The following is a 24,447-nucleotide window of genomic DNA, read 5'->3' as shown; positions in this document are numbered from 1 at the left end:
TGGTACATAAGATAAACACACACAGATCTTGCATCATTGAAAACAAAATACAAATAAAACGTACCAGAGACTAAGACTAACTAAAATGGTATCACATCACCACACACTAAAGTGAAAGGAGATCTAGCATGGATTCTGAAAAGGCAAATGAAGAGTGTCTACAGCAGGGATATTTCCTGGAGAGGCGGGCTTCACCTAATGCTCATTTTCATCCTTCTTTAAGGGTGAAGCTCATGATCAGATGGACAACTCAAAGTGCCATGATAAGGACCTTGACAAAAGGCACACGAGTCCATCTACTGAATAAATGAATTTTTGGATTAAATCTTGAAAGACCAGCTGAGACTGGGAAGGAAGACAGGAAGAAACACAGGTAACAGGTCACTGACCTTAGTCTTCCAGAATAAGATTTTTTTAAATCAATCCTATTATTAAATCATAAAATCTGTGAAGGGAAGATTGGCATGGTTGTTTGGTTTTTTTTTTTACACTATTTCTCTTTTGTAACATTGTTATACCTGAAATAACTGTTATCATCTTCATGGTATGATGTTCAAGACTACTAAGGCATGTGCAACAGAAAATCTTTGAGTAGAATGTGGTATCCAGTTATTTGAGTCTGAGTTCCATATTTTGTAAGAGCAGCTCACGGATGTAATGAAATGGCAAGTCGATTCTTTGCTTTGCTGCTCCACAGTAAAATTCTGTTGACCAATACTTGTTTAAAACTAAGACACCACAGAGAAGAAAAAGAAAACAAAATCCTTAGTAAAAGTAAAAGCAGAAAAACTCCAGTAATTCAATATAGCACAAGTCCTTACACCATCGTTCAGACCTCACCTAACTAACTCGAGACGCAAGGGAAAGATGGGATGAAAGATGAGACGAAGCACGACTTCATCCTCATTACCTTTTCAGAGCACGGTCATACAACCGAAATTAAGAAATCCTATCATAACACTGCAGCATACAACAAGTTATGTGGCACACAGAAGATTTTTGCTAGTTCATGTATTTCATTACACAGTCGTGGGAAACAGGCTTTAGATGACCCTGCTTGAGCAGGGGAGCTGGACCCAACAGCCTCCAGGTGTCCCCTTCCAACCTCAATCATTCTGTGATTTTTCTCTGTGAAGAAAACTGATCTGTAATAAATGCTTGCTGCCTACTTAAAAGATTTCCGTCATCTCATCTGGCACATTAACACCACTTGGAAATATGAAAATGCACCTCAGCTCCTCTCTAACCCAGCTCAGCAACAGCCACTGGATGAAGCTTCAAAATGTCAGGGGGATTTGTTGTTTGCTTTCTTTTACTATGACCTAGTAAATTTCTTCTGCTTTAACAGGTCACTCGGTGGCAACGCAATTGTCAAAATAAGGAAGGATGCCCAAATAACCAGATCACTTGAATCTAGGGATAAAAAAAGCCCTAGCAATAAAGACCATGTGTTATCTTTAGCCCACGCTAACTACAAAGCCCTAAATACAATATTGCTCATTATATTAAAAGAAAATAAACGTATACATATATATTGTGCGTCCTCCAGCAGCCAGTCAAATTTTTAAGAAAAAAGAATTACAGCTGTGCTATTTAGCAAGCTTCCATCATACAAAGGAAAATCGCTATCAAAGGTGCCTCTTCCAGCAAAGTAACCAGACTGAGCATCAATTCACGATCTTATGCCTCATTTTCAAGTCTGCAAAAAAACATTGCATCATCAGTATTAAGGTTGAATACCTGAAACACACAATTTTATTAGCTTGGCGAGAACAAAGTCTGCCGGCAGCATCCCCAGGGGCCCTGGCAGCCAGCTCCCTGCGGCGTGGGGCAGCGATGACATCATGCCAAGCTGAGCTCCGGCAGCTCTGATGCAGGAAAACCCTGGAGGGACCACTATGCCCGGCTTCCCCGTGCTGGCGAAGCATCCTGCTCCCCATCAGGGCACCCACCAGCTGAAATGCCAGCTCTTCCAACAATGGACACTTGTGAGACAAATTGTTTCAACAGTACAAGGATTCAGATTCTATTTTTCAGCACAGAAATAAGAAGGAGGAGGGGGGGGAAACGGTGCACAATAACCCTTTCATTCAAACAAGAAAGCCTTCCAGGAAGTACAAAGTGTTTCAAAGCTTTATCCAAACCCACTGAAACCAACAGAGGCCCTTTCCATCTATATCAGCGGACACTGGAGAAGGCTATAACCTGAGACACAATTCGAAAGCATTATCAGTCACACAATCATGTATTATTAATAACACAACAAACCCAAGAAAACTCACCAGAATTGCAGCCAGCTTAAACTGTGATGTTATCATAAATTTATCTTCCTCCTCCTGGCTCCCTCCCCCCCTTTTTTAAAAAAAAACACCCTTTCCTCAAATCACACAAAAATCAGTCTCCCTCAAATACTAAAATCCATTCCCTACACCCAAAACCCACACCCTGTCACAAGGAACACCAATACAGTGGAACAACAGAGTCCAAGATATATTGCACACTACAGCTTTACATACTGTAAACTTAGTCCTTGACCAGGAAAGCAAATACAGAAAGAACATCACGCTCCAGCTTGCAGACCTGCACACTCAGACAGAATATTTTTTAAAAGACACTGATATCTTCCAATTTACTATTCGATACCAAGCTCAAAGTAATACACTGCTGGCTTGAAATTAAATTATGTGAGGAGAGTTCTCCATGTTCCTATTGAGATCAGGGAGCTACTGAGTGTGCCTTGCACTACTTCACACAAATATAGGGTACATGAATAACAAGATTAGCATCAGACACAGTTTTCAATCTTGAAACTTTGTTCACTTGTGATTTAATCAAGAAAAATCTGCGGAACCTCATATATGAAATCACATAGCATTTTATTATCTTGGATTTCTTAAATGAAACAGATGCTGTAAACTGAAATTATGTAATTTAAAGAGCCATTACAGAGCAGACTACTATGCTGTATTCACTCTTCAAGTCTCAAATTGGAGCCTACAGTTATTTTAACATTAGACAAACATTAATTCTTTTATGGAAAGATACTGGTCACCACTAGGGAAAGATAAGAAGTTTAGTTTGAAGCCATTAAGAAAAAAAAGAAAGTTTCCACCATAGTCAAAGTTTAGGAGAGTTCAATGTTAGAAGTCAGTTCAAATAAGACAAATTTCACTGTACAAGAAACAAGCCCTTATTGGGGAGTGGGGATGTTAAATACAATGATGTAAAAAAATTCTCATGGCATCTTATAAAAGCAAGATAATTTTTATTAAAAAAAAATATTGAAAGAACAAATTGGTCGAGTTCTGAGCTCAAATACACAAAATAGGTAATGACATTGGGTAGAGTTTCACCACCGTATTCCTAGACCTTTCTGACCGGTTGAAGATGCTAAGCAGCAGTCTAATCTGACAGAAGCCAAACAGTGAAACTAAAGCTGAAACAAGGTGCTGCTAAAGCAAAGAACAGATTTTTAACCTTAAAACCGCACGTTTGGCACAGCAGTGTGTAACAGACTGATATCGTTCAGCTATGTGTTTGGTGTGAATACTCTCACCTAATCGAAGAGTTATACCCTAATCAGATTTCTTTTCCAATACTGTTGGAAGAGAATCCTTATCCTGTTGTGAGAATGAGTGGCTAAGTTTTGCTGCAGCTGTTTCGTATGTTTAATTATCTTATAACATAAACCTGTCTTGTATCAAGAGATAATATATGAATAACCCGAAAGAATAAACACGCTCTCAGGGCTGCGAGAATTCACTGATGTGCTTAATTGACTTGTGAGATGTAGCTGTCCTGGGTCAGGAGACAACCTGAAGGAAGTCTCCAGACACGGCTGGACAACCAAAAAAAAATAAACATTCTTTGCGAATTTACATGGTTCTTTGTCTAAAACTAGTATATATACCTACTGCTTTTGTAAGATCATAGAATCATGGAGCAGTCTGGGTTGGGAGGGACCTTAAAGATCATCCAGTTTCAACCCCTTTGCCATGGGCACGGACTTGTCTCACCAGACCAGGCTGCCCAGGGCCCCATCCAGCCTGGCCTCGAACACCCTCAGGGATGGGGCAGCCACAGCTTCCCTGGGCAGCCTGGGCCAGCGCTTTGGGAGAAACTCTTATTCTTATCTCTTGACCAAAGCCAACTACATCTTACCAGACAATTAAGCGCACTGACAAATACTTGCAACTCGTAAGAGAATTATCCTTTCAGGTTATTTATCCACCTCTGGAGATTGTCCACATACTACCTCTTGCTCCAAGACAGATTTATGGGACAAGGTAATTAGACATTCAAACCAGCTGCAGCAGAACTTACCAATTCTCACAGCTTTTCATAGACTCGCACAATGAGAACATCCTCGCTTTTGCTTCCCAGACTCCGTCCTTTTCAATATTTCACCGGCGAGCGCTTCTCACGCGGTGCCGCAACCAAACTCGATGCAGCATAAAGTCTCCGTCTCGCCCCCGAGCCCGAGGCGCCGAGAGCGGCGGCGCCTGGAGCCCCGGAGCGCCTCGAGCCGGGACCCCCCGGCGCGGCTCCCCCCCCCCGCCCCGGCACTCACCGGACAGCTCGTCCGGCTCCAGCCCGGTCTCGGTGTCCAGCCCGCAGATGACGAAGTAATCGGCGAAGCGGCCGGGTGCGGAGGAGCCGCCGCCGCCGCTCATGCTGGAGCCCGGGGGGTGCGCGGGGCTCAGGGGCCGCGGGCGGGCGGCGCGGCTGTTCCAGCTGCGCCAGCTGCGGCCGCCGCCTCCATGGCGGCCGGGAGCGGGCAGCGCCGCGCGGCATTGTGGGTACAGCCCCCAGCTGTTCCCGCGGGGGGGCGGGCGGGGGGGGGAGCCGCAGTGCTGCGCATGCGCCCTGCGCGCGGGGTGACGTCATGCTGCCGGGAGCTGGGGGCGGCGGCGCTGTGACCCGTGAGGGTGAGGGTGACACTGAGGTGCCGGCGAATAAACCCTCCGGGGCTCCCTGGGGACTTGCCGAAGGCAAAAGCGCCCTTCATCAGGCCTGGGCGACGCGAGGGAGCGGTCTCCGCCAGCCGTGTGCCGTGAGACAAGGGCTGGGGACGGAGTCTTATCTCCCTCCTGTATGCGCGTGTATAACTTTTCCCAGAAATCTTACTTTCCGAGGACTAACTTTAATGTTATAATGAACTTCACGAGTCCAGAGAAGAGCGACGAAGCTGGTGAGGGGGCTGGAGAACAGGCCTTATGAGGAACAGCTGAGAGAGCTGGGGTTGTTTAGCCTGGAGAAGAGGAGGCTGAGGGGAGACCTCATTGCTCTCTACAACTACCTGAAAGGAGGTTGTAGAGAGGAGGGTGCTGGCCTCTTCTCCCAAGTGGCAGGGGACAGGATGAGAGGGAATGGCCTCAAGCTCCGCCAGGGGAGGTTCAGGTTGGACATCAGGAAAAAATTTTTCACAGAAAGGGTCATTGGGCACTGGCAGAGGCTGCCCAGGGAGGTGGTTGATTCACCTTCCCTGGAGGTGTTTAAGGCACGGGTGGACGAGGTGCTAAGGGTCATGGTTTAGTGTTTGATAGGAATGGTTGGACTCGATAATCCAGTGGGCCCTTTCTAACCTGGTGATTCTATGTTTCTATATCTGCTGCTAATTTGGAGCTGGCTTCAGCTCTCCACTTGACCTTGCCTGTAAGATATTAAGAGTCTCCAGACAGAGGTGATTGCAGAAGAGACACTGGGGACCTTCAGGGACATGGTTTGTTGGCAGATTGGAACGGTTGGACTCTATGACCCAAGAGGTCTTTTGAAACCTTGTTATTCTGTGATCTGTTAAGCACAGACCACACTGAACACAAGGCATTATCATCTCCAAAGAAGGAACAGCACCTGGGAAAAATACTGTTTGAAAGAAAACACTGTATCAGAGGGACATGCTGTCTAACTTTCAAAAAATACTATTACCTAGATGAAACTTAGCTCTACGTTAGCTTAAATCCAAAATATTCCACTTTTTATAATAGTAATTTCTTCTTGTGTCAACAGCACAGCTCTGAGCCCCGAGAACGGGGGGCTTCTCACCTCATCTCTGCCCCCCTGCCATTAGGGAGATCAAGGACACTCTGCCAGGCGCTGCGCACTCAAAGCAGGTGTTGGGTTGGTGGTCGTCTGGAAGCACAGTTGGACTTAGGGCTTCTCTGTCACCTACAGCTGTTCCTCCGGCTCCCTGAGTGGTTGTCACAGCTTTGTGCAGCAGCCATACCCTGGAACTGGCCAGGCCATGGGGCAGAGAGGGTGGGTGCAGGGGAGGTGCATTTGGGGTTGTTTAGTTTTTAGAGGGTTTAGTGGTGGTTTTGTTTCTATTTGAATTAACATCGCAGTCATAACTTGGGCTTGCACAGCTAAGTGTAGTCCTCCCCCTCACCTCTGGCTTAGCATGGAAAGGAAACAACCCCTGGGGAGGAGGGGAAAACAAGAATTACTTAAATGAAGTTACTGAGGGACCGGTAACCCATACCGATGCTCTGAGTTGAGAGCACATCTTTATTCTGACCACAGAGGGACCTGGGTAGCCTCTCTAAGCTAAAATTACATCTGTAAGCAGTTTCCCTTCTGCTCCTCACTCAGTTCTCTATTTGTAGCTTTCACATCAGACTTCTTCCCTGTCTTGTAGGGCTTATAAAAGGAGAAATTAAAACTTACCCATCTTCTAGCATTATTATCTAGGGATGCCCAAGCAGTTATGGTTGCATCCATAATGCTGAATTAATCAGACCACAATCTAATTTAAGATGCTATCAAGTATGTGAAACTTGACATACTTGAGTTTACGTTGCCAAGACTTATTGAGTTCTTTGTGGACACTAAAAACTTCACTGCCAATGGTCTACAGCCTTTTGCAGTATGATAACTAAGCTCTTATTGCCATTTTTGCCCAGTGAAATGTGGAGAGCTTTTCCACCCTTCTGGGAAAAATTGTAAGAAACACTGGTGCTATTAGTATTCCCTTGATTAAGACTGGGCCACAGAATGGTTTATCAATGAATGAAATTATTGCTTACATTTGATTGACAGTCCTCACAGTTCAATTTTAAACAACTAGTGAACCTGAGGGAGAGACTTAGTAATGATAGCAGCATAATTACGAGCAATATTAGAGTGAAAGTCTCAAGTTAACTCTACAGTAAGCACATAACATTCAAACGATGTTGAGCCTGCCTGGTGGTTTGCAGAAGACAGCCATGGAGAACAGAACTAGCTAAATCTGGTTGCTCTTATTCTGTTATGTTCTTTAGCCCTTTGCACGTTTAGCTTCGCTGTCTGCTCTTGCTGTAGCAAAGGGCAATGTATTCAGCACGTGGTAAGATTTCTTTTGACTAAGCCTGAACTGTATTTTAACCCTTATAAACAGAAGTCATAGCCTGAGGGTCTCAGAAAGTCTAGGGAAGCAGCAGAGATTTTGTCAAGGGCAAGAAACATTAAATAAGGAATAAAACAGGGAAATAAGAAATTATGCTTGCTCGCACTTCAATTGTTACAGCAACAGTGATGCATTTAGTAGATTTAGCAAAAAAAGCTAGATGGGCCAGTAAGCAGAGGATTACTAGAAATGCTGTTCAGCACACACCTTGCTATGCAACAGGGTAAGGGACAAGAAATATTTTTTTTTAGAAGGAGAGTCTCAGACTCAGAAATTCAGATTTGCTCTGAATTACAAGAAAGGAACGAGAGGAACTGCATAAACCAGGACCAACAAAAAGTTAATTAATCAAGAAAGATAATCAATAGTAACCCCAATTTTTGCTGTGAAAAGCTTGTTCGTTCTTTCTCAGATTAATTCTGTGCTTTCACAGCCAGCTTACAGTCTTTCTAAAACCTAGGCATCCTGTAGATGTACCCAAACAGCTAGAGTCTTCTCCTCCTGTTTTGTCAATGACCGTGTCTTTTCTCTTGTATTCCACACCCCCACCCCTAATTCTTAAATTTCTGAAATAACTTTGCCCAGCGACCACAAGCAACATCTGTGATGTTTAGGCCAGTAGCTTTAATCTGTCAGTCATCTTCAGCAATGTTCCCATCACAGCAAGCACCTAAAATATGGCGATTTTGTCAGCAAACTTTGCCAATTGCTTAAGGGTTCTTGAGTACAGCAACAGCACTAAACTACAGAATGAATTCTTTGAAGTATTCTTTATAGTGTTGACAAAATCCATGGAATTGTGAAAGCTGTAGGAACTATGACTGTTTAGCCAAAGAATCATAAAGACATATTAGCAAATAGGAAGAGATTTAAAAGATTCATGGTCTTTGGCAAAACTATCAGTGTTGATTCAGCTGCTGTTTTCAATGGCAAAGACTAGGATTTTGAAGCTGAAACCTTAAATCAAAGAGAATAAAAGTATTTTTAAAATAGTGAAGGCAGAACTTAATGGGAACATATCTTGATTACTCCTCTTACTAGTTAACTCATACATTTCACCAACAATCACAATCATGATTACTGGAAGAGTTTATTTAATAAGCAGTAAGAAACCCAAACAGCAAATTACAGTTTCATTCAACACTGCTCAGAGAATTCAAGAAGTCTGAAATAGGGTATCTGCCCTTTTTCTGTGCAGCTGGTTTCCAAGATGAGATAAGCTCTGAACAGTAACAGAGCTCAAAGCATAGACACATCACTACTGTTGTCAGGGTGCTGATTGGATATGGTGTCAATTTTTAAGTACTTGGATTTCAAGACTCTTAAAAAAAATAATAATTAAAAATTGGTGACACTGACCATTAAAGCAATCCTCTCCAGTCTGCAAGGCTGGATGCTTGAAACTGGCTGCAATTGTGTAATGACAACACATTTGCTGTGAGCAATATCCACACAACAGACTTCTGGAATGTTGCCTGCACACCGGATCACCTAACACACGTCCTCCCACAACAGGTCACAGATCAGAGTACAGTCATGACAAGGTGCAGAATGTTTCTTAAGCTCCCATGCCATATTATCCCTCTTCACCCCAGCTCCAGGAGCCCACACCTGGTGGTGCAGCTTGTGAGCAGGTCACAGATCCATTGTGCAGGTCAATGTACTGCAAGGGCTTGCAGAACCTCAGACAGGCAGTGGCACCAGGACACTTCTTGGTGAGGTATGAGGGTTTGTCAATAGCAGAGATGATGGCAGAGGAGGAGTATGTGAGTCTAGTTTCTACTCCTTCCACTTGCTGAGGATGGTGCCCCAGCCTGTAGAGATGAAGTCCTCCAAGGTGGAGGCCAAGGCCAAGACACTGAGAGCCATGAAGGCTGTTGAAAACAACCATAGTTTCAGGAAGGTCTGTGCATTTCCCAGTTGTGGGAGGCCTAATGTTCAACCCAGTGGCTGCAAAAGCAGCTCAGGAACCCTTGCAAGAGCACCCCACAGTAGAAGAAGCTTGAACTTTGGATCATTATGAGGTTCTCTTTGACCACAGAATCAACCATGAAAAAGAAAGAACACCCTGATTTGCATCATTCACGTCAAACCCATGGCAAACAGAGGATCGAGAGTCTTTCAGGAAACTGCACGCACAATATTGACACAGTCAAGGTCACACATTGGTTAAATCTGAAGACTTGTGGCTGGCTGGCCTAGCAGTCTAGTTGAGACACTGAGCTAGATCTATAGAGGCGGCTTAGGTAACAAATGGTCTGATTTATTGTATATGCTTGACACATTTTTTAGTATTCAGACTGAGCATTTAGGATCTCCCTTAACCCTGGAGGAGAATCAGATGGTACATTTGATGGTACTTACTCTGAAATACATCCTCTAAGTCAGCTTATCAGAATGGAACCTGCCTGTAACAGGGTCTGGAGGGCACTGACAGCTTTAACAGCCCTAACCAGCTTTAGCTTGGCTCTGAACCCCACCATCTATGGGGCCACTTAAGTCGGGCTGCTGGACTGCTTCAGGCCCTGGCTACCTGTACTGGGCCCAATCCTGATGTTGTGTTGCTGATTTACACTTCTGGTTTGCTTCAGAGCTGTCTCATTGCTACAGACTTGCTCAATGACTGAGACGCTTGGCTAAGGCTGCCCCTGTTCCCTCACTGGAGGCGGTAGACAGATCAGCTGGGGTCTGCCCTTCCAGCCCCTGCCCTGGGGATGGACCCTGTGGGAAATGATTTTAACGCAGAACAAATAGTCAAATACAACAATGATTTAGTGATCTGTTCAAAACACTTTTTCATGGCATGGAATTCTTCCAAGTACAGTAAACATAGCAAAATCCAAATTATTTGATACAACTGCTCAAAGGCTAGGTTGTGAAAGAAAAAAATTGGGAGTTATGACCATAACATGGGATCTTCATTTCAATGCAGGATTTTAAAAGCTATTTGCCACTATGGCACATGATCTTCTCCAGAGCCTACTAACCTTTTAAGGCTATGAAGATATCACTGAAGCCCTAGAGATGTGCAGAAGCAGAATTCTCTGCGTTTTGAACATTATGTATGGAAAGGAGCTTTTATGAGGCCTCTCGCGTAGTTCTACACCAGTAATTGATCTTGGCTCTTATAATCCACACCCAGATTCTTCCTTGCGCACTATAAAACAACGAAACATTATTACACTAGATGAAAGATTTGTTAAAAGAGGAAGGGGAGTTACAGTCTACTAGTAAACATATGATGCTTTTATTTGTATGAACTGCCATTATTACAAGGCCATAACTTGTACCAGTTTGGGTGACCTGGAGATATAAAGCTACCAGCTGAAAGTTAGATACAAACACATGTCATTGCAAGACATCAATTGGGCATAAAATAATCAGAATAACTAATGTCTCATTGAGGGAAATATGTAGTTTGCTGTCAAAACTTCTTTCATTTCCCTCTTAACGCTGTTACACTAAAATATATGGTGCACAAACCTCACACTATTTATGACAGAAGAAAAGCTTTCTATACTTTGACCTGTATTCTTTTTAGCTTCCTGGGGAAAAAAACCCACTCTCTATTCTGTAATATTGCAACAGAGATTGTCACGCATTATGAAAAGTAGTTCATGATATCTTTGAGGAATAGTTAAGACTTCCCCTTTCTGGCACTGGCTCTGTAGTGGGTGCTAAGGAATGGACAGGCTCTCATGCAGCACTCCTCGTTCAGGATTTATTCACTGAACCAAACTCAATTTTGAATGGAGGAATTTGACTGCACAGTATGATTCTTGGTGCTTCCCCAATTCCCAGTTATCACTCCACTGTTGTAACAATGCAAGAATGAAAAAAATGTGACCAAGAAACAGAAAGAAATGCATTTCCTATTTTGTACCTTTTTAATACATTCCTAGTGCAAAACACTAGCAATATGAATTTTATTCTTGCAGCAAGAGCTTTCACAAAGGCATCTATTTCAGTTAGTCCTTACATTTGCAAGGATGTAACTGCAGTAGCTGCTGGGGTATTTCAGTCTTTGATCAGCTACCTGGTTTGAGTTGACTCTGCTGGTGGTTCAGCTTTTTCCAAAGCAAACTGCACGGCATGATGCAGGCAGCATACTCCTTTTCTAATGTAAAGCAGAGCAATCCACACTGCATTTTAGTTACTATCATAAAACCAGGAAACAGAAACTATACATGATGAAGATTCTCAGGAACACCCAAAAACCTTCAGTTGCCCGACAACAAAAAATGTTTTACCTTGCATAATAGTATAGTTCATTAACATGTTAAATGTCTTTTTTTGACTTCTTTTGTCTTAACCTTTCAGCAAGCTTTCAATATCAGTTTTCTATATAAGGCAAAACAATAATTTAGACATAACAGAACATTAATGGCAAGTGAATGAAGCTATAATAACTTTAGCACATAAGCCTTCCTCCAGGAGTTAATGAAAAAAAAGGATAAAGTTATGCAAACAGTTCTATAAAACAAGTTCAACCCAACAGCCTTCCAGTTCAAAATGCAAAAACTTTTCAAAAAGTTTTACTGTATGCAGGAAATTAGTTTCAGATGCAAAAGGAAGCCAAGTTTACCTAGGTTTTCTGAAATAAAGGTAGAAAGAGAATTAATCTCATCTACAGATGTAATCAGGTCAGTTTAATTTTAAATTATATTTTTAACGACTGACTAAAAGAACTCATCCCTTTTAAAAAGGTTCATAAAAAATCAGGCTTAGTGGCAAGTTCACCATGCTTCACTGTACTCAAAAATACAATGTTTCATGTTTTATCTAACAGCTTTATTATCAAATGGCAAGAGACATTTAGTAATGAAATCATGCAGCCATCACAAAAATAATTCCAAAAGATAAACAGGTCACCTAACTTCTCAAAATTCCTTGCAATTAAAAAACAAAGCTACATCTTGCCCATTTCCCAGTTTGTTTCAGAGTAGACACAGTTTTCTTGCCAAAATATTACAGCTATATCTTGGGTCACCTGCTAGATTCCCTGACAAAAAAAGTAGGCTAGTACAGCATTCCACAGCACAGTGCTTTTTTTCTGTTTTCACAAGGCCTTCCTTACTCTTCACAACCCTTAGAAGTCATCCTTGTAAGGTAGGAAACTGCCTGAGGCCTTTGGCAGCTGAAGATAAACACAGAACAAACAGGTTAAGAAAAAACCCGCAATGCTAAGGTTTTGCAAAGGGAAAAGACTCTATTTTGAAGCTTTTTAAGGTGTTAAGGCTTTTAGCCACTGTGATGGGAACCCAGCCTAGGCTGAAACACAACAGGTTTTTCAGTAACATGGCCTGATCCCTTCTACACAGTGAAATATAACTTGGTGGAAGTCTCAAGTGATGGTATGATTCACATTAAATCGAAACATAGCACAGCTGCTTCCTTAGTGTCAAGGTTCCATCAAAACATTGATTTTATGCAGCCCAAGAAGGGATTTTACAACAGCACCTGTTATTGACCAGAAATTCAGACAAATTTTGAGAAAAGCCACTGGACAATAAGTAGAAGGTAATTTATTCTGAAAGTTCATCTGCATGAAAAATTAACTATGCAGAAAAGTAGGCTGTAAATCTACAGTGACTTCACACTCAATAGTTCAGGGGACACTTGCTCACAACAGCTGACTTTGCGCTCAAGTTTACGATGGAATAAATCCCCCGCATAAATGACCTCTGAGATTAGAACTGCAGCAATAGAAATAATCACTGTTCAGTTCTAAATGTCAGTAAAGTACACTTTAATAGTAAATTCTAAATGACAAAACAATTACTGAAGCTAGATAATCTTACAATAAACAGCAAACAGAAGTGATATGAATTCCTTTATATACCTTTGTAAAAATACCATTTACTGTGCAGCCCAGATTTAAATAAAAGACAAGTAGTGTATCAATAATATTTACTACCTATTTACATGTAATACTGTGATGAAATGAAGGAGTCAATTAACATTATGTTACAAAAAGAACAAAACTCCTTAAAGGTACCAGTACCTTTCATATCACATTCATGGAACTGTTCTTTTACATCTCAGTGATCTATCACATAATGAGTTAACAGACAAATAAACCCCGAATTGGAGCATATGCTAAATGTGGCAATTGCCATTTCAGTACACCGGGGGCACTAACTTAAAGCAGAAAAGCAGCACTGGTTTCTTAAATTGGCAGGATAAATCTATGCAAGTGAAATATTGGGAAAATAATCAACAGTAAAAAAAAAAATTAGAACTTGAAAAATCATCAGCCAGCCATAATAAAAACTCTAACCTGCTCTCTCCCTTCCTATATCCTCTCCCAGAATAAAACTTTACAGAGGATAAGAGGGAATGACATGACACTTTGCCTCTGTTAATCCAGTTAGTAAAGCAGATGTAGGTTCAAGTATTTAAATCCACACAGCACTAATAAATACAAGTAAACCATCAGGATGAGAATATCATTGCAATTAAAGTACAGCAAAAAAAGACTTTGTTTTAGAGTGAGCACCGTTATTATATTATGCTATTATTTTGGAATTCCAAAAGGCAAAATTTATGTACATTTTGTTGATGAGAAATGTACTTAGACCAGATCACATGTAAGCCTACAGAGAACGTTACAAAATGGGACTGAATAATTTAAGTTTTTTTTCCTGCAAGTTTTAGAAAGCATTAACTGTAGTTTATGTCTACATTACAATTTTTGCTCTGCAGATAATCAGAGCAAAATATTACATCTGTGTTTTCACTTACCTCATCCTGAGGGCCCCACACACACCCTCCCCAAGTAAAACACTGATAGTTTGGTTACAAAACTATATGCAGTACATTTCTGAACACAATTCCTTCTATTTTAGGTCATGTGTTCATTTAAAGACATTCTTATCAATTACAAGCCTCCCCTTCAATTGCTTAGTATGCAATAGAAAAGCAAATATACAAATATCAGAAGTGCTGATCCTGAGATGAAGCATGAGAAATTCTGGTCCAGTTTGATCCTTATTCAAACTTCTGTTTCAGTTTCTTCTGGAAGACAGCTGGCAGGATGGAGAGGATGGCTAGAATCATGAGAACAAAAACAGAGTTCCAGGAAACAGCTTCCCCTGCTGTTGTAAGTTGGTACAGTGTTGTTCCTGCCTTAATGGCTACAAAAGATGGTGGTGCCACACCTGGACCAGGGAATTAAAAGGGTAAAGAAAGAAAAAACAACTTGTCAGCGTGAAAAAAAATGAAAAAAAAAAATCATAAATTAGTCATCCAACTTTTAACACAAAAAAATTTCAGACTTTGTTGCCTTGTACTCATTTTTTTAAAAAATATAAATACAAACTCAAAAGACAAAAACCCTTATCAAAAGAACTGGTTTTATGTCATTTTTAGTATATTTTAATGCCAACCCAAACAGGGAAGACTAAGATAATAATCTCTGCTTTTTTGACTCCGCAGATTTCAAGTTGTGCCTTTACAAACCAATTTTACTTAAGTTCATAAAGGAAAAAATATGGATCATTTCCCAATCACATTGAACAGTATTTGTAAAAATATGCCAATTGCAAAACTAAAGTATTTAGTACTACACTACTTCAATTATGAAGTCACTCCTAGGAAGATATATTACAGTGAAAAAAAAGCTGAGACAGGGAAGAACAATGCTTCAGATCAAAGTTACATATACCCCTCAGGCAACTGCACTGAGCTCAAAGTAGGAGCTTATAGAAGTTCACAGACATATTATAGTCACAGAGTGGAACAAAAATTTCCTAATTAAGTGTTCATATACTGTATGTTTCCTTAAGCAAGTAATTAAGCCTTGACTCATCATCTCCCATCCAGTATATCAGAATAGTCCCAACTACTAAAACCTTTTGATGCTATAAGCCCCAGAGACCATCAAGTATAAACCAAATATTCTTGTGTGATCTTTCAGCTCTCCAGTAGGTGGTGATGTCTGCTGAAAAATGTATACAGAGAGTGGCAAATACCATCCCTTCTTCTAGCTATCCCCAAACAGCAGTTAAGTAGCCAGAATTCTTACCTAGAAAAGTACCAATGAAAAATACTTTCAATGGCACATTAATTACAGGAGATGTTATATTGATAAACCAGTTGGGAAGAAAAGGCGTTATTCTCAAAAATATTATGTAGTTAATGAGGTGTTCTCTGTGTCGTTCAACCTGCCAAAATAAAAACAAAATCAAGAAGTCAGTAAAAACCCTGCCTTGAAAGTACACAATGATTTCGCTACTAGGGGCTTATTAAGAGGCTTTTGTGTATATTTTCCAGAAATGTACAAGTTGCAAACAAAAATTAGTGAGTGACTCTTCCCTGGGTCATCAGTGATTCACCTGTTAAATAATTCTGAAGTTCATCTGGAAAAACCAGTCTGTGGTAGAACATGGTGATGATGTGTCTGAATTGGCCAACTTAAACAACAAACAAGTAATCTGGAGCAGTAGCAGGCCTAACCGTAACTTCAACAGAGCAACCTCTGCCTGCCCAACTACAGTTCAGTCAACACAGCCAGCTTGTCATCCTATCCCTAAAGCTTTTGCAGGAACTAGCAATAAAGCTTGTTCCTCAACTCATTCTGCCCTAACTCATGATCAAACTTGAAACAGAGCTGTATTCCTCACTTGGACACTTAACAGGTCATGGCCCTGAAGTTCATCAAATGGCTGCTGCCAGCACAGTTGCAAAACCTATCTACCCATACATTAGAGTACCCAGCATTAACGTTTACCCAGGAGCAACCACAACAGCCCCAGCTTTATTTACAGCCCAGCTCTTTCCACTAGTACTACATCAAGGCCTCTTTTCCTTCCAGCCTGGCTTTAGCACATCAGCCCTTTCAAATAAGAACTGTAACCTCAAACAAAGTAATAAGGACATCAAAGCATCCACCACTTCTGGCCTAGCCTGGCAGACCTTCTCTAAGCCTAAGTGTAAATGTGGTCATTCAGCCCTGAGCAGCTGAAATCAAACCTGGTCTGATTCCATCTGAAATCTCATGCAGTGATTCAACCCAGTCGCAACCCTGTTTTTTCCCCCAACTTTAGTTTTAACTGCAACACTAAAATCAGTACAGTAAGACAACTGTGTTTTTTTAAATCTTAATGAAGGACAAATACTTAAACACTGATTATTCCTGCATGTAAAATACCTTAGCCCTCGAAATGCATATATATGATATAATTGAGTAAACCTGGAAAGAGTGAGATATGAGCTCCGCATGTAATTACATAATTTTAAATCACACATACAGTTTTACTAATGGAAATAGTAACCATTGGCTACTCAGAGAATAACCTCAAGATTATACTGTGATATTAAGATGGGGTCAAGGGCCAAAATACTTAGTATTTAATATAGTATTTAATAGGGTCACTTGTGCCGCAAGCAGCTCCACATCTTATCTAATGAGGAACAAGTTAAAAATATTTTTACACGATTCAAAAATCTTGAACAGAGTATAGCAGTAAGCTGTGCTTTATACTTGCTAAAAAAATGCTCTTTGCACATATTTCAGAGTACCAAAGCAAGAGACATGAGGTCAAATACTAATCACACTATGATTTTGTACTGTAAAATCTTTAACTTCATCTGACAATTAACACTTGCTGAAACCAGATACTGTAAGAGGTTTCTGAATGATCCACCCACAATAACATCTTCAATTACAGTTTTGCAATCATACATGCAGCAATGGGGTTTCTTCCCCCATAAAAAACAGAAACCCAGTTTTCACTAGTTCTGATGCCTAGAGAGCTGTTACTTCAAACTGAAACTGGAGAAGTTTCCTATTTACATTGGCTAAACCGAGGGGGTTATCAGTTGCCAACTCTTCCTACATAAAAACAACTTCCTCATAGGGTACACCATAAAATCAGGAATACTCCCCTTTGGTTAAAAACACTCAGAGAAAGTAACCACACAGTGTCAGAAAGGAGTCAGAATCCTTTCCTTGTAACTAGATACATGAGCATCAGAGCCCCTAGTTTTTTGTACTATTGCACTATACATTTTCCATCATAAATTTCAGCATCTCTAGAAACTTTACCTGTTCTGACCATTTTACTGCTTTTTCTGTCAAATATTTGTATACAACAGGTCGTCCCACTAGGTATGAGAGCATGTAGCAGAATGAAGCTCCAAGTCCTGAGCACTGGGGGGAAAAAAAAAAACCAAACAACTAATGAGCAGAAACTCTAATGAATCTTAGCCTTACATCCCCATTAACTACACTGGCTGGACAGAGCCTGCTTCTATGCAGCCCTCCACTGAGGCTGAAGAGCTCTCCTCTAGTAGCGTGTACAAACTCCCAAAGAGTATTCTTCACCCCAGATAGCTCCTTTAATTTCAGAGCATTTTGATCAGTCTTAACATTCAAAGCAGACATTGTTGATTACTCTTATCAGATAATATTGAGCGTTTCTGCAGTTTTATTTTAAGAGTTTGAACAGTAAAAGCTTTGCAAATAAAGGGCACAGTGGCATTAAAGAAGTTCAAACTTGAAAATTCATTAACTCGATCCTGCACACCACCTCAATTATCTCATTCTTACATACTAAAGCTCATTATGACTGCATCTTCTGTACATGACATTTTTTGAAGTTTGTCAATAACATACATTTCATAAATTAAGCTTCTTGGGTATTTAAACCATTTATAAACAGATGTAGTAAAAATGTAGTAATCATGTCCTGAAATGACAGCTCGGTTGTGGTGGATGCTAGAGAAATTTAAAGTAAAGGAAACTTGGCTGATTCACACTCGGATGCCTCCATTATTAAGAAAATTCAGAGAAACAGTTTAGTATTTTGGATTGCTATCCAATGCTACAGTGAATTTTGTTGGTAGCACCACTTCCACAACAGAACTGAATGAGAAGTGATCCATTCCTCAGAAACAAAAGTGTACTTCTATTTCACTCTGACTCTCATCATGTCAAAAAGGAAGGTGTTCCGATGCTTGGTTGTATTCCAAATGGACAGAAATATATGTCCTCACAATTTTCCGTACTTACCAGACAAACAAGAAATAAGGCCAGCGGAAAGGGATAAAGAAATCCTGACAGGATACTGAGGAATATAGACCCAGGAATAGCAAACGTTTGCAAGCTGCATGCATCTTAGTTAAGAAAAAACATTTTTAAAAAGGTACCAAATTCTTAATTTTATAAGCAGTTGGGATACATATTACAAATTGGCAAAGCATAAATATAAATAAGCATAGCCTCTGAAGATTTTTTACTTCAAAATCTGTTTGCAGAGTTGCACAAGAAGCTCAAGCACAGAAAAACAAGGAGTAGATTCATCATTACACATAGAAAAATAAGTCACTAAACAATAAAAGCTGTACTAGATTTTTCTGTTTATCTGTGCCATAATTGACACATTGTGACATTACAGGTAACACACACTTGCTATTTTATATTGTTGACTACAGACATGCAGGTTTCAGATACGTTCTCTACAGAGTTCCCAGAACTGTCTGAGCCCACAACTACTCAGTATCATGGAAGACTGACACGTATGAAGGCAACTACTCCTTCCTTACAAACAAGCATGGTGCAACCACCAGATAACTAGGATACAGGATCACCAATTTCAGTCGGAAGTTTCAAAAAGACAAAAATGAAGTTTCCACAACATAAGCTAAGAGGCTGTTGAGCTGCAGGTTTGCTTAGGCATTACGAAGCCACTTTGGTCAGAAATCTTGTAATGCAAAAAGAACCTGCAAGCTATTTCATCCGAGTTGAACGACTGAAATATCAAAAAGGCAAATAATCTTCCTCAAGTCCATTAGAACCAGTACAGTTTTTTCTAAACAAGTGTCAAGGTTCTGAGATAGCTGTAACATACTTGTCAACTGATCACAGTCTACTGCTGAGACAGTAAATGTCATCCCATCAGTTGCTCTAGTAGTTTACTAAACAGCCAGTTCTGTTCCACTTTCTGTCATTATATGAAACATCATCTTAATTTTCTTCACAAATCTATTCTTTGTGAAGTAGAAAAGGAGCTAGAGGATAATTATTAACAGCACGTTCAGCGATGACTTTTCACAGTTACAAAAGCCTGTTGCACTAAACTATGAAACAGAACTCTTATACAGCTTTTCAAAGTTATTAACCTTTAGTTAAGTGTTACAGTGAAGAGTCTGTTTAATCATTAATTAACGCATTCAGCACTCAGGAAAAGAGGTTAACACAGAACACAGGTAGCCTTTGTGTCTCCCTAGGCAGAAACTACTTCAGAAATTTAGCTCTTAGACATTTGTTTCTTGAATGTGGGCACTACAGAGATGAAATTAGGCTCAAAACACTTTCCCGCAGAAATGCTGTAAAATATTCTGCAAATCACCCTTATACGACACTTCTGACCATCTCGAGGAACAGCAACACAGTAATCTCAGTTTTGCACTAAAATCAACAGTAATTTCTAAGTGGAAATTTAGTTTGCCATCTAAAAAGTTAGCATAACACTAAAAATCTAATATCCAAGCTAAAAATAATGTCCAAAACAGACACAGCCAAAGTGAAGCTGCATGTATGTCCCCACAGCATTTACTAGTCAACATGTGTGCTACAATTTCCTTCTACACAATCCTCTCTTGCAGTCTAAAAAGCATACTGAAACAGATATTTTTAAGTTCAAAGACTTGGGAATATCTGTGTCTATTTATAAACACACCTGAGTATGTTAGCCACCTTCACCCATGATCAGAATGTGTGTTCATATTTTTCATTTCTTTTTCAGAGAAATACGACTACATGACTAGTCATGACTACAATATGAATACATCAAGACTGCCCTTGAAAAAGGATACAAAATGTATGTGGCAAAATAAGCCACTAACACTTGAACATAAAATGTGTCCTTATATTTGGAAAGCACTTTTCCCAAGGCCTTTGCATCATCCATATCTCTAGGCACCTTTATACATTCTCTCTCTTCTCTGAAAGAAAAAAAAAAAAGCAGGAATAGTGGTAAATATATTAAAACAGTACAGTAACATTACTTATTAGATACATAGTTAGATATACTACATCACTAAACTACAACCTCAGTTTTCTTTGGAAACCTTTATTGTAATGAATTTAAAAAAAAAAAATCTGCTTCATTTCTAGGATTTTTTTTTTCTTAGCAAGTAGTGATGAAAAACAATTACTCAAATGAAACCCTGGCAACCGAACAGCAGTCAACTTTTCAGCCAAAAACAACTGTAACTGCTTCAATGCTAGGGTCATAACATTTCAAGTACAGCAAGGGCAGCAGAGCTTTATCTCACAAAGAAAGCTTTAAGAGCAAAAGTCTTAAGTCACACCTTAAGCTGGTGCAACCCTGGGCAGCCCAGTTGAGTGTCCTCCCTTCCTCTCTATTAGACTTAGTGATTGGACTGTTGCAAACTGAACTCATTGAGCAAGTTAATCAGATAGAAAATTAACTACTACAAGAAAGAAAAAACAACAACTCAGACAAGCAGGACTCCATCTTGTCAAACTATCCACATGTGCCAGATGCAACGAAAAAGGAGAAAAAGAGAACATGAAGCTTAGATACGAAGGAAGAGAGAAGTCACCTTTTTATGACAGCCTCCAGTTGTACCAGCACACAAGGAATATTAAAATAAACCTAGCCCTAATCAAGGATGTTTCAGCTCTCAGCTGAAGAAGGTTAAGAACATAGTGAGTTACCACTGCTCATATGACTGGGGGTGACTTTTCTAAACATGAAATTTCAACTGTACAATAGAAACCCTAGGTCAAGTACAACTCTCTTTACACAGATCCTACCAGTCAGTATTTCAAGATCAACCTTTGTATCCTGACATTCTAGGTTATAAACTCAAACTCCCTTTTAAAAAGAATAAGACTATGTCTATAATTAACTCATATCACCTAAAGCCATGTAGGCTCCTCTACAACTCGATACTGAAAGAAAAGCAAATATGTTAATCTTTACTGACATACTTACTCACTAAGTTGTGGGAAATTTTTATATACCAGGAACATAAGGAAAGCAGCTGATAAGAAGATGGACACTAAAATAAGAAGTGATGTCCGAGCTGATCCACCTTCTGCCTGAGCTTTCCCTGAAATTAAACAAAAATAAAGTTAAAAAAAAAAAAACCAAACCACAACAACAACAGAAAATGCTCATACATTACAACAGATTTCAAACTATAAGGAAAGGTTAAGGTAAGCTCTCAACAATCTTCTCAATAATGCTTTCAATAACATATATGACACACAGCTCACATTCCCCAAAACTTTTCAAACAAATTTCAAGTCCTTACACTTCTAAATATCCCATAGAAGTCAACTTCTAAAATCCAATAATAATTTATGCCTCAATTAATACACACATTTCTGAAAAGAAAAACACAGCAAAACAAAGTAAGCCATATTTTTTTTTTCCTTTTTGCCAGAAATCTTCTGCCAGCTTAATTAACTAGAGATTTTAACTTGAAGTTAAATCTTCCGTATGTATAACACAACTTTAAAACATGCTTATTAACAGATTTTTTTTTTCTTAAGAAAAAGCAGCAGGCACAGCTGCTAGCCAGTCAGAGCAGACACTCATCAAAAGAAAAAATATAAACATTCATCCCAGCCTGGGACATAAAGGTTATAGTTCTCAGAGTTGGGAAGTACACATATTTTACACTCATATAAAAAGACTTCTCTTGGATATGCCCGTGTAAGTTTTTAACATCCTTTAATTTCTTGTGTAGAGGAAGTCACAGGAGTAGAATAAGTGACGCAACAACATTTTAGGCCTCTTTTGTACTTTAGATTTTTACCAGTCTGACCAGCTACATCCAATACACTGCTTGGTACAAACGCAACCTATACACATTAAGTACTCTAAACAGAAAAACAAACAGCAAGAACTTCCTGGTTCCATACTAGGGTGGGTATGCATGTATGTATCAAAACACTCTCCTCAGACAGGGGAGAGCACAGCTAGCAGGGCATGCCAGTCTTGGCCAACCGAAGAACACAAAATGTGCCAGGGCTGTATTTTCATTTGTGGATATGGGTGGCATGACTACAATGCCAACGCGTTAACATTCGAGTGGGTCACGCTGCCACTTCACTGTTGTGAAATGGGAAAGGATGATGAAACCCACAGACAAAACAGAGCTGGCTGGACTAGCTGGCAGTTTTACTTGCTTTAACGTTTTTCACTTTGAGGTCAGCGTGACCCCACAGGTGCACACAGGCTCTGCTGAGGCAAAGGGCTGCATCCGTGTGGCAATGACAAGCATGCATACCTCAAAGTGGTTATTTTAGTAAAAATAAGAATAAATAATAAAGAAAACAACTTAAAGGAAGGGACAGGAAGACACAGTGAACCACACTTTTTGCACTACAGTCAGTGGAATAAACACACACAGAGACACATGCAGACACAGTCACCTGCTCACAGAGATACAGACACACACAGAGATGCTGCACATGCAGAGACACAAAAACACATGCAGACAAGCACACACACACTCACACAGACACACACGCTCACAGGTGTGCAGAGTCAGACAAATGCATGCACACTCATGCATGCACAGACACAGACTGACACAATAACAAGCACAAACACTCACAAAGGCACATAAACACGTGCAGACACACAGATGTGCACGCACACACAGAGGCACTTACAAACACTCACATACAGACACGCACATGCAAATACATGAACGTGCAGACACACGACAGGCGCACACATGCAAACACACACGTACATGAAGACACAGACAGAGGCACACAGACACACATGCACAGGCACATACGCACACAGACACTCACATGCAAACATGCTCTCACAAGCATGCACATGCAGACAGACACATGCAGACACACAGACACGCACACACTAAGACACACAGACTCATGCACACACAGACACATGCAGACATAGGTACACGCAGACAGATACACACACACTCACATGCAGCGGCAGATACCTCCAGACACACAGGCACATGTAGACACACACATGTGTACACAATCACAGAATCACTAGGTTGGAAAAGACCTTCCGGATCATCGAGTCCAACCATTCCTACCTGCTACTAAACCACGTCCCTGACCACCTTGCCTACCCGTCTTTTAAATACCCGCAGAGATGGTGACTCAACCACCTCCCTGGGCAGCCTCTGCCAGTGCCCAATGACCCTTTCCGTGAAAAATTTTTTTCTGATGTCCAGCCTGAACCTCCCCTGGCGCAGCTTGAGGCCAGACACACACACACACAGACACACACAGAGACCCACACACTCACAGGCACCCACTCACACACACAGGTACCCACTCACCTACTCACAGGCACACACAGACCCTCACACGCTCACAGGCATCCACAGACCCTTACAGGCACTCACAGGCACCCACTCACACACTCACAGGCACCCACTCACACACACACACTCACAGAGAGACACACTCACAGGCACCCAGAGACATTCAGACACACTCAGAGGCACAGACACCCACACACAGGCACACACACATACACGCTCACACACAGGCACTCACACACACACTCCCTCTCGCACACAGGCGCTCACACGCACTCTCCGTCACTCTCCCGAGCTCACACACACGCACACCCTCCCTCTCCCCCGCCCCCCCCAGCCCCGCACCTCGCAGGCGCTGCCGGTGCCGCCGGGCGCCCTCGGCCGCGGTGTCCGCCATGGCTCCGGCTCGGCGCGGGCCCGGGCGGCCTCGCGGCGGCGGGGGAGGGGCGGGCCGGGCGCCGCCTCGCCTCACCCCACCGCGCCGCGGAAACGCGCATGCGCCGCCCGCGCGGGCGCCTGTGGGACGGGCGTGCGCTCCTACGCGGGAGTTTACGGGAGCACGTGTTAGGCCGCGGCGCGGTGGGTGTAGTGGCGGTAAATACGGTAACGCCGCCTTATGCTGGAGTCGTAGAGGCGCTGGGCGGGAAAAGGCCTTGAAGGTCCTCGGGCCCGGCGGGAGCTGCCTGCCCTGAATCACAGCCCTGAGCGCTGCACCTGCCCGTCACCTGCAGGGATGGGGATTCGTCCGCCCTCCTGGGCAGCCTGTG

General features: G+C 41.3%; 2 protein-coding genes across 8 annotated transcripts in view; both read right to left on the bottom strand.

Annotated features, from left to right (window-relative positions):
* The window catches only part of DENND5A (DENN domain containing 5A), a 66,650-nt gene extending 61,835 nt beyond the window's left edge, over positions 1 to 4,815 (bottom strand). For 5 of the 7 annotated variants that reach the window (XM_069857620.1, XM_069857623.1, XM_069857624.1 and 2 more), the window contains exon 1: positions 4,571 to 4,815. In XM_069857620.1, the coding sequence (XP_069713721.1) occupies positions 4,571 to 4,673 (103 nt within the window). In that variant the 5' untranslated portion in view covers positions 4,674 to 4,815. The remainder of the gene's footprint in view (positions 1 to 4,570) is intronic. The other 2 variants (XM_069857625.1, XM_069857626.1) reach the window with 1 other exon arrangement.
* Positions 4,816 to 10,612: 5,797 nt separating this feature from the next.
* TMEM41B (transmembrane protein 41B) lies at positions 10,613 to 24,106 on the bottom strand. Its single transcript, XM_069857599.1, has 7 exons — positions 24,026 to 24,106; positions 21,352 to 21,469; positions 20,204 to 20,332; positions 18,399 to 18,492; positions 17,433 to 17,537; positions 15,411 to 15,549; positions 10,613 to 14,544 (listed from the first exon to the last, which is right to left on the bottom strand). The coding sequence occupies exons 1-7, from the start codon at positions 24,075 to 24,077 to the stop codon at positions 14,375 to 14,377; spliced, it is 807 nt and encodes a 268-aa protein (XP_069713700.1). The 5' UTR covers positions 24,078 to 24,106; the 3' UTR covers positions 10,613 to 14,374.
* Between the last annotated feature and the right edge of the window lie 341 nt (positions 24,107 to 24,447).

This window comes from Phaenicophaeus curvirostris, chromosome 5 (genome assembly GCF_032191515.1).
Source record: "Phaenicophaeus curvirostris isolate KB17595 chromosome 5, BPBGC_Pcur_1.0, whole genome shotgun sequence".
Lineage (NCBI taxonomy): Eukaryota > Metazoa > Chordata > Aves > Cuculiformes > Cuculidae > Phaenicophaeus > Phaenicophaeus curvirostris.
The sequence above is the reverse complement of the archived record's forward strand: the minus strand, read 5'-3'. Positions and strand labels throughout refer to the sequence as shown.

What these genes read in the sequence shown, in the direction of transcription:
- TMEM41B (XM_069857599.1), bottom strand. Translation starts at nt 24,077, where the DNA reads ATGGCGGACACCGCGGCCGAGGGCGCCCGGCGGCACCGGCAGCGCCTG. An exon ending in GCACCGGCAGCGCCTGCGAG is followed by an intron (nt 21,470 to 24,025) that starts GTGCGGGGCTGG and finishes GTTTAATTTCAG; the next exon opens with GGAAAGCTCAGGCAGAAGGT. An exon ending in TTTCATTGGTACTTTTCTAG is followed by an intron (nt 14,545 to 15,410) that starts GTAAGAATTCTG and finishes TCCCTGGTCCAG; the next exon opens with GTGTGGCACCACCATCTTTT.